Source organism: Sinohyriopsis cumingii, chromosome 14 (assembly GCF_028554795.1).
Source record: "Sinohyriopsis cumingii isolate HCF-2022 chromosome 14, ASM2855479v2, whole genome shotgun sequence".
In the NCBI taxonomy this organism is placed as follows: Eukaryota; Metazoa; Mollusca; class Bivalvia; order Unionida; family Unionidae; genus Sinohyriopsis; species Sinohyriopsis cumingii.
Window position 1 is genome coordinate 49,936,850 of NC_142974.1, and position 10,814 is coordinate 49,947,663.

Here is a 10,814-nt window from a genome sequence, read left to right on the forward strand (position 1 = left end):
TTGAATGCTGTCTGAATGTTGGACATTTAATGATCTAATCCTCTTTATTGTATTTACGGTATGAAGTTCCATTTACACAATCTTTACCCAGAAGAAAGAAAAAAAAATCTTCTGCGTTGAAAATCAAGAAACTGACACTTTGTGCTCAATAAAACCAGCTTGAATTAGTTCAAAGTAGACTATCTTCAAAAGCTATTAAAAGTGTTAAGGAATTTTACCAGACTGGACAAAACCAGCTTCTGAATGTGAAACAGATTAATCACCAAATAAATAAAATGAAGATAAAAGGTAAAGGAAGTGAAAATGACCAAGTGGAGCAATGAGTTTCTTGAAAGGTGCACATCAGAAGAACGGCCATGCTGTATCATTGACAACTCAATGTACACACATCAAACATACACCAAAGTAATGGGAATTAAACGTTACCCTTGAACAGTGACTAAAATATATAAGGTCTTTTTTAAATTGTCAGTATAACCAGAGAAGAAAACTGGGGAAATTCATTTTCTTTCAAAATCTAATCGAAGCAAAATATAAACTGTTGGTCGCTAGAGACAGTGGGCCAGTCTAAGTAGTGGTCGTGAGAGTGGCGAAATATGTACAATATAGTAAATTACTAGATTAGCTGAAGAATTTAACGAAATTTTATTTACAAATGCAAAGTAAATAAAATAAACGTAAACGTAACTTTAATTTAAATTGTTCATATTTTGGGGTCTTTCATTGTTTATATCCATAATGTCTAATAGTCGCATTCAACCGGAAATATATCGGACGTGTAGCTGTTGACGGTCTGTGACAGAATTCGAAGATAAACATTGCGTAAAAGTGGCCATTCAAAAGCAACAAGTTACTCTACTGGTGCATTTGGGAAAGGTGTGAAATGTATTCTTTGTAGTGGTGTAAGTTAATTGACTAAATACGCAGATGATATCGACAAATAAGAGCGGAGTCCCGTAGGGTTCGGATTGATACAAGAGAGTTGGTTACTTTGTGTTCATTGGAATGTATGGTTTTATTAGTTTTCCTCTGAATCAAGTGCCCGTGGAATAGTCACACATGGAACGTGTTGGAGAAAAACAATTTGAGTGTGTAGTATGTGACAAAAGGTTTAGTTGCAATGGAAATCTTAAGCAGCACATGAGAACTCATACAGGAGAAAAACCATATAAGTGTGAAATATGTGATAAAAGGTTTAGTTACAGTGGAGCAATGAATCAGCATATGTGGACTCATACTGGCGAAAAACCATTTAAGTGTGAAATATGTGGTAAAAGTTGTAGTGGAAGTGGACATCTCAGTGAGCACATGAGGATACATACAGGAGAAAGACCCTTTAAGTGTGAAGTATGTCATGAAGGGTTTATTAACAGTGATTCTTTGCATAAGCATATGAGGATACATACTGGAGAAAAACCATACAAATGTGAAGTATGTCATAAAAGGTTTATTCAGAGTGGAGGTCTGAATCTGCACATGAGGGTACATACTGGAGAAAAACCATATAAGTGTGAAGTGTGTGTTAAAACATTTAGCCAAAGTGGAAGTCTGAAGAAACATGTTAGGATACATACTGGAGAAAAACCTTTTAAGTGTGAAGTATGTGATAAAAGGTTTATTCAGAGAGGATATCTAATGATACATATGAGAATACACTCTGGAGTAAAGCCATTTAAGTGTGAAGTATGTGATAAAACGTTTATTCAGAGTGCAAATCTAAAGCAGCACATGAGAATACATACTGGAGATTCTGAAATTGCACATGTGGATACATACCCATTCGAGTGTGGAGTTTGTGATAAAAGATTTAACCACAGTGGATCTTGGAAAGAGCACATGAGGACACATACTGGTGAAAAACCATATAAGTGTGAAATGTGTGATAAAACCTTTAGAAGAAGTGGAGATCGGAATCGGCACATGAGGTCACATACTGGAGAAAAACCATTTAAGTGTGAAGTATGTGATGAAAGGTTTAGTGCAAGTGGATATGTAATGATACACATGAGGACACACTCGGGAGTAAAACCATTTAAGTGTGAAGTGTGTGATAAAAGGTTTAACCACAGCGGATCTTTGAAAGAGCACATGAGGATACATACAGGTGAAAAACCATTTAAATGTGAAGTGTGTGATAAAATGTTTAGGAGAAGTGGAGCTCGAAATCAGCACATGAGGACACATACTGGAGAAAAACCATTTAAGTGTGAAGTATGTGGTGGAAGGTTTAGTGCAAGTGCATATCTAATGGTGCACATGCGGATTCACTCTGGAGTAAAACCATTTAAATGTGAAGTATGCAATAAAAGGTTCAGTCAGAGTGGATCTTTAAAAATGCACATGAGGACACACACTGGAGAAAAACCATTTAATTGTGAAGTATGTGAGAAAAGGTTTACTGCAAGTGGAAGTCTGAATCTGCACATGAGAACACATACTGGTGATAAACCATAAAATATGTAGTGAAATGTTTGTTCATAATTGACGTCTGCTGTGACATTATTACACTGGAGAAATTTATTAAGTGTGAGATTGAGTCTCAGTAAAACTTTAAAGGGGCAGTCAATTCTAAAAATAGATATCTAATGATAAGAGTGCTAGTAGAATCTATAAATAGCTGTTGTCAAGTTTCTAACATTAAAACTTGTTTACAAGTATTTATTTTATTTTATTGGATAAAACAGTCTAGTCGGTTTTTAGAAGAATTTTGCTCATTCCCATTGGATGGGTCAGTCAGATGGGTTCTTTTACAATGTGGTGTGTTTGGAGAATGTCATGTAGCGAGTAGGAGAAAATCGTGTGTTTTGACTCTCTGCCTGTATTTAAGCAGTGGGAACTGGATATATATTTCATTCTTCTTTTAAACACCAGCCTGCAGATATATTTAATATTGTGTTTAATATTATATTTTGACAGAATAATATAATTAAACTTTTTCCTGTCCCAGAACTTATGGTGAAACGTCTTTTTACTCAGGTCATGTTACCAACGACTTAAGAAACAACACATGCATATATCAATACATACATACATACATACATACATACATACATACATACATACATAGATTGATGGATCAATATATGATACATAAATAGATAGATCAATACATACATACATACATACATAAGGGGATGAATTCAAGCCTGTAAATATGTGTATTTTAAATTATGAAAGAGTTGGGGATCAGACCCCACTAACATCTCCCAAATGCAAGTCTAGCTTGATCTTTGAAAAATAAATACAAAATGGTCTGAATAATTACAACAAAAAACATACTATTCTTGTGATCCCTATATCAAGGGATGGGACTCCAAGATTTCTTTCAAGAAAGTTGTCCTAGAAGTTGTATTAAGTGAAATTCATGTACTAGTTCTATCGTTTAGCACGGTTTAAGTGTAATCATCATAGATGTAATGTGCCCTGTTGTAGTGAAACATGAAATATGTCAATCTACTGTAACATATATGTCTGCAATCATTTCTGTGAGAACCTAATTTATTGTCGATCTTCTTTGGATACCTGATTTGCACAAGTATTTGTTGCATTGTTCTACTGACTTAAACGCTGACCTCCTTTGTACTATCATGATAATTACGTCATTTGTATCAACCAAAGAGCATGGAATAAATCTTAGCTAGGAAACGTTATGTACATCAATAGCCCAATGGGTTCCATTCTTGGAAGCCTAGCTTCACTTCACAAGGTTGTCAACCTTAACATGTTTGTTTTATTGTTAATTGTTGGTTGTTAGTTATTTGATCAAAAATGTTGTTTTGAAAAAAAGGCACCTGTCGTTTGTTTTCCATATTTATCATAACATTAGCTCTTTGACTTCTCGCTATCCCTCATCCTCAGATCAAACTATTTTCCAACTTTAAACATTGTATGGATGTTTTATATCACGTTCGTGCTTGAAATAATAAAAAGCAGGGTATTCTCCAGTCTGACCATCCATTGTTGGTCCTATGAAGATGTGCTCAAGACTAGCCAAGCTGTACCATGCTTACATGAATTTACACTTTGTCAGGCAAAGCCTGATACCGAAGCCTACAGAGATAGAGAATATCAGAATGTTGAAAGTGATTGAAGACCTGATAGAAGAGCTCTTCAGAGAGGAAATCAAGAAAGAGAAAGAAGAATGGATGGAGAAGTACAGACTTAAGGTGGTCCTCTACAGTTTTGTATTTTGCATAGGGTTAGAATTTTAAGGAAAATGAATTTCCCAGGATTTCTTAACTGGTTATTCTGGCTATATAATAAAGACTTTGTATATCTTTGGTGTTGTTCAAAGAACTTTTAATTCCCTTTATTTTGTCATATGCTTGATGCGAGTAATTTAGGTTCTAGAGTATACAGCCTGGGCTCACTTAAGATGTGCTCTTATTAAAAATAAACTGGTCATTTTCACTTCCTGGACTAAAGAGGTTAATTGTAGAAAAAAGAGCCGATAACATTTTTTACTTTTCACATATTTTGTAATTGCTTCATTGCACTTTCAGTAGCTGTTATTGTCTACTTCAGCAAAATTTGTTTTCCCATTTTGATAACTGCTACAGTTAGTGTACTTTTGAATAATTCTGGTTAATTTGTCAAGCACATGGGAGCATCCATTTTGTTGTATCATGTGCTTAGATCATGTATAATTTCCACAAGTACAGTATCCAAAGAAATGTCAGCCACATTACATAAAAGTAGCATAGAGGTATGTCAACATTATCTATACTGTGCATGTTACAAATGCAAACAACTTCACCTTACCTACGTCACTCTCTCAAAAGTACAAAAGATCTGGTGAGCATCCCCCAGAAGCAGAGAGAGCAGCAGCAGGAACCAGACAGGTTTTGTCGACCACCGTGTATACACCAAACAGTTATTCTACTCTTTCCGAAGAAGCAGACCCTGTCCTGTGGAAAGGCCTGTCATCAGACCGGGACGCAATCTTAGACAATAAAAGATTGCCACAAATCCTCGTCCACAAAAATCTTCCATTTTCAGGGATACCCCAATACTCTTGAAAATAAATAATAATTTAGTCGCCAATGATATGTTAGTAAGTTTAAAAAAATAGAAGTGTGTATACAAGCTTCGCTTTCGTAGCTTGTCATATATATTTGGTAGTAGTTAGGGTTTGTAAGTAAAAACAAAGTGTTTCTTTTAGGTCCTCATGTTTGATATTTTTTGGTGATGATGTGGGTCTGGTATGTTTTGGTATCAGGATGTTTTCCATCATGTCCATGCCTGACAAATATAAAGGGAAACGCTCGTCAGTCTAGCTACAAACCTTGCCTCCTCTACCACGGCCAGACATCAAAACATCACACGTGCATTGCATGCCCCACCCCACCCCCCAAAAAAAATATCAGGATACACAAGTGCGTGTTGGGTCCAATCCCACTCGTCTCAATCAGCAAAGCAATGCAACCTAAGCAATGAGTGCGTGCTGGGTCCAACCCCACTCATCTCGGCCATACATCCAGATTGCTAGGAACTAATTAATACCTTGATCTGATGGCCTAATTAATAAGTATTCCATAAACACATAAAGGCCTGGGGGATGTGGCTCTTCTTCATTCCCCCAGGAGTAATTAAATAGCACACTGTGCATGCATAAAACAGTGATACATGCTCCGTTGGAGCGAAAATCACTTTAATCCAACTAAGTAAGAAGTCTAGCTACCTATTGTTGACACATCAACATTGAAAATCAGTAACAGAATTATTAAATTGCTTGAAGTCCAAATGCATCTGGAGTATGCCAGGCGTATCCTGGATGAACTGGCTATGGAGGCCATAGCCGAAGAGGCCAAGATGGAGGAGTAGAGAAAAAAGAAGAGGAGGAGAAAAAGAATAACCTACCTCACGTAAAGCTAGTATGAGGTCAGGACTAAGGCGAGGATGCCTCCACAGAGACAAACAACACAGCCACTACCAAAACCACAGCCTCTACCAGCATCACAGCCAATACCAGTAGAGGTGCGTGCGGAGGATATAAGGAGTCCCCAACATCCAGTGTGGAATAGGAGAAGACAGAAGGAAATCTTCACTATCCCTGAAAGGGAAGTCCAGGAGAGTGAAGCCAATCACCCCAATTGCTCTCCCAACCATAACGATGAATTGGGAGAACGATTGGCTTCATCCTTGTATCTGTGACGCCAGACCTAGGAGATGCCACTATTAGCCAGGTGCATCTAGATTTTTATTTTAAATACACCAGCCCTTCTCAGGGCTACCCAAATCTCTAGAAAAGTTTGCCAATTTTAGTGAGTATGGAGTAGTGTGATTATAAACACTGACTCCTTTACTGATGAAACGTTCTAGGTGTTTTTTTCACGCTCTTTGGTCCCGATTGAAGTCAGCCCCTTGCTAAGTTGTTACCCATCTTCAGTAATGTGACGTCACCTTACCTGTAATGTATTTTCTCATTGTCCCTAGACAGGCCCAATTTTTTTGTCCCTCTATAGACCCACCGATGTTAAAATTCCCTATGTTAAAATCCCATAGTCCCTAGACTTGCCCACATTGATAAATTTCCCATTGTCCCCAGAGTGGCAGGACCTCGTTTTTAATGGTAAATCCCATTTTCCCTAGAGTGCCCCACCATACTACTAATGTCTCTTCCGGGATGTAAGTATAAATTTCTAATTGTAAATTCCTTAAATATTGTTGCATTTCTTTATCCAATTCTACATAACTTTGATATCCATCTTTTGTATCGAAATAAGATTAAAACATGCAAGATTATCTCGATTTGGATCTATGTTAAATAATCAGATTCCTTGCAGATGCCTGTTTAGAGTAATACATCAATGGAAAGTTTCGAAGATACTGTATTTTTCTTGGAAAAGACAGAGTGAGTAGCTCTAAATTTTAATGTTACTCTTTGATTAAAGATGTAACTCGGGGGTTTGTTTTTATCAAGTATTTCCTATCAAGTAATATATTGGTTTTATTTATTTCGCAAATTTTACTAATTTTAAATTAGCTTTGTAAGAACTTTCATTGTGATTGATGTCGGATGGAATAAAGTAACTATTTATACGGGGGCCCAACGGTTAAGCAGTATTTTAATTATATGTTAGCAACGCAGTGTAAGTGCTTGGTACGCTACAGATGTGAAAAAGTTGATGCCGACAAAGTCGAGTCATGCCAGAATAATTAAGCAGAAAAAACGTCTGCGCTTTCCCAGTAACGAAGATGGCTCATTTGACTATTATATAGACATGGATACATTAGATAGTTTGTAAACAGATGGGATGATTTTAGAATTGGCCTGAATGCTTTAAAGGTTTTGTTAAATGTTAGTTGTACTAACTTCGATCTTGTAGATATTTGTTCAAGTTGGTAGTAATTGATTGATTTTAAACTCTTGAAGACAAAAATATTTAACTTTAACGATATATGTATTGTCTTATTTATCAATGATTAGGTGCTCTTGACGGCAAACATTTCCGGTCTTTGTTGCCAAAGTTCCGATATCTCAACCCTATCTACTCCTTGGCGGATTGATCAGATAATTAACTGCTTCGGGTCCGTGAATTTTATTGGATACGGCGGCAAGCCACCCCATTCTATCAAAATAAAGTTGTTCAAATAGGAACACTATTCATACATGAGTAAGCTTTATGCTGGAATTCGGAGAGATATTCAGGCTATGTGCTGCCCATTCGTTGATTCATTGCGCATAGGAATAGTCTAGTTCTAGTGAGGTAACATGTATGGCAATACCACCAGACTTATGTAATTACGTGTGGAGCTACATTCGATTGTGACAGTAAGATTGGAGCCTAGGTAGAGAACTTAGGCTGAGAGAGCATAGTTTTAAGTTGAACAAGATGGCGGCAGAGCGATAGAAATTAGGTCGATTTGGAAGGTGCAGCAAGGTTACGAAGGGGCTCAGAGCGAAGGGCTAAAAAAGAAACAATAAGTTGCGGTAAAAGAGGAGAAACAAAACAGCTGGGCAAGAGAAGGAGAGAAGAAGAAAGAGATCGCGTTAGACAGTTTTCGAGTTGAAGAAAGAGCTAAGGGGCAGCAATGGACAGTTTGGGATCGAAGCCCAGTCCAGACGGAGCGTAAATCTGAACGAGCATTCTGGACCGTCAATGAGTCTGTAGATTCGAGGATACCTTTTTACGAAATATTGAATGTGATGATATTTTTATCTGTGTTGTAAATTATATCCAATACTGTCCTCCATGTACTTGCTATCGCTTCCATTTGCATAATAACTGCACTTCCAGGTAGACATCCGGATATGGCATTTTTGAATGACAAGTCATCACGACTGTCTATAACTGCGATTGAATATCCATTATCACATATGTTATCAGCAATGGCATGCAACCATGGCAAATGTTTTGGCTTCAATGTGGCGTTTTTGTCTTAATGATTTTAAAAATTTATTTCGAGAGATATCGGTACTAACCGCATAACTACTTTATAGGGGCATGTCAGACGGATCTTAATATGCCTGTCTTGGAGTGTTGGTAGACCCAGGTCAGTTAACATTTTGGTGACACATCCTACTTCATTGCTTTTGTAGTCACCATATACAAATCTTGCTGCCTGGCTTTGAACCTTCTCGACTCTATTAACAACAGTGTTGTTCGGATCACAGTCTGCACAACGATACTAAAATACAGAGCTGATTAGTGCTAAATAGTCAGTTTGTCTACGTTTCTGCGGACAGTTTCTGAGTTTTCTTTTGAGAAATGCCAATGCAGAGTTTGCTTGATTGGTCGATTTGATAATAAGCGATTCCCACTTGAAGTCCTCGGATAATGTTCGGCCAAGATAGGGGTTTTCACTGACTTATTGTGCAGTATGCTCTTATTTAAACTGTAGAAGTGAGATGATTTTGTTGACTTGCTGGTCTTACTCATGATGTAGCATTTAGTGGTACTGAAAGTCCTACCCGAATTTGCCGCCCATTTTTCAAGGTATTTGAGATCATTCTGGAGGGTATGGTAGTTACTATGGTTTTGAATTGTTCTGCAAAGGAATCAGCCGTCTGCAAACAGCCTGAATTGAGATTTCACACAGTCTGGAAGGCCATCAATGTGACAAAGGAAATGGAGTGGTCCCAGCATGGTCCCCTGGGGGACACTAGATTAGATAGTGACTGCCTCAAAGGCTTCTCCATCCACCACCACCTGCATGTGTTGCTTTCGTAATAACAGCTCTCGCCAGCATTGTAGCCCCCCAGTGATTCCATAGTTTTCCAACTTGAAAAATAATTTATGGTGTGTCACAGTAGGAAATGCTTTTGAAAAGTCTAGTATCACCATGTAGATTTGTATTAATTTGTCATTGTTTTGAAGTAGGTCATACATTGTTGTAAGACGCTGCATTCTACAGGAGGATCCCGATTGAACGCCATGGTCCAGTTTACTTATTATTTTTTTATCCCAGTGGTTAAGAAAATGTTTATAAATTATATCTTCGAAACGTTCACATGCGACTTCTGTAATGGAAACTATTCGGTAATGTTCTCCAAGATATGTGTCTCCTTTTAAGAACACAGGGGCTACATTTGCATTTAGCCAGTCTGTTGGTAAACTTCCAGAGTCAAAAGACAACTGGAGAATATTTCTCATTTCAAGGCCTAGTTGGTGTGCGTAGATTTGCAGGATTAAGTTGGCAATGTTGTCTGGTCTGCTTGCTTGTGAAAGTATTTATATTTGACAACAGTTTTCAACACCTTCTCTTGTCATCATAGGGTTTGGTAGGTTGTATTTGTAAGATTTTTCCAGTTTTTGCATAGTGTTTTAGCTTTTCTTTGCTGTTATTTAAAAAGAATCCTTTATTCTGTATTGGCAGTATGCCAAAGTTTGCATGTTTTTATTTTTTTATTTTACACATCTCCAGAATGGTGTAGTGTTTTTATTGTCAATACCTTTGTGGATTGCATTATTTATATGGTTGATCTCTGTTAGTTTGAATTGTTGTTTGCACTGTTGCTGAAATAGTTTTTTTTTCAGTGTATTAGTTTCTATGTTTAGCTCGGTTGCAAAGTCTTGATTTACGTTTTACCATTCTCTTCAATTTGTGACTGAACCATTGCCACATATTTTCCTATTTTGTGCAGTTTTGCTGGAGTATGTATGTCCATCATGTACAGATCGTGTTCGTAAAAAGAGACCATATATTTTCAACATTTATTCTTCGTCAATGTTTTATACAGCTGTTCTGATTCTAACTAGATGGTGTCCCAGTCAGCATTGTAATATACAAGTAATTTCCTTGGTTTTCGCTTGGTAAGTAGAGGTATCCTATCGGAAACGGTTACCACCATAGCATGACCACTAATACCTGTGGTGGTATAAGAAGTCTTCACTAGAGATTGGTTCCTAATGAACAACAAAATCTAACACGTTTCCGTAACGAAAGGGTTGATCATGAACTTGAGTTAGTCAACGGATATATCAATCAGGGCTTGTTGGATGTCCCTGTCTGCAGTTCCAGGTTTTACAGGTAATTTCGCCTACTCTATATCTGGACGATATAAGTCCCCTGTTAAAATAATGTATTTGATTTTATTACAGGTTGAATGTTTATGAAAAGAGACATAAATTTGTTGATTATCTTTCCTATGTGGCATATAAAAGGATGATAGATATTCATTTTTGACGTTTCTAAGTTAAACCTTCGTCAACGCAATCTTCCACTTACTAACAAGTTGTGGCTTTTCATAAGCAATAAGTCCCTCCTTGACCCCTCCACGACTCTTGTCATTTCTGTGAATAGTGTAATATATAGGAAACATTTAACATGATGTAGGAGATCAACTATATAACCTTAGTATAAAATTTCGC

At 37.1% G+C, this 10,814-nt stretch overlaps 1 protein-coding gene across 1 annotated transcript in view; it reads left to right on the forward strand.

Annotated features, from left to right (window-relative positions):
• Nucleotides 1–3,790, forward strand: part of LOC149783760 (uncharacterized) — a 65,200-nt gene extending 61,410 nt beyond the window's left edge. Inside the window, exon 3 of the mRNA XM_089932903.1 lies at nt 1,054–3,790. Within this exon, the coding sequence (XP_089789029.1) occupies nt 1,054–2,454 (1,401 nt within the window). The 3' untranslated portion in view covers nt 2,455–3,790. The remainder of the gene's footprint in view (nt 1–1,053) is intronic.
• Nucleotides 3,791–10,814: the final 7,024 nt, after the last annotated feature.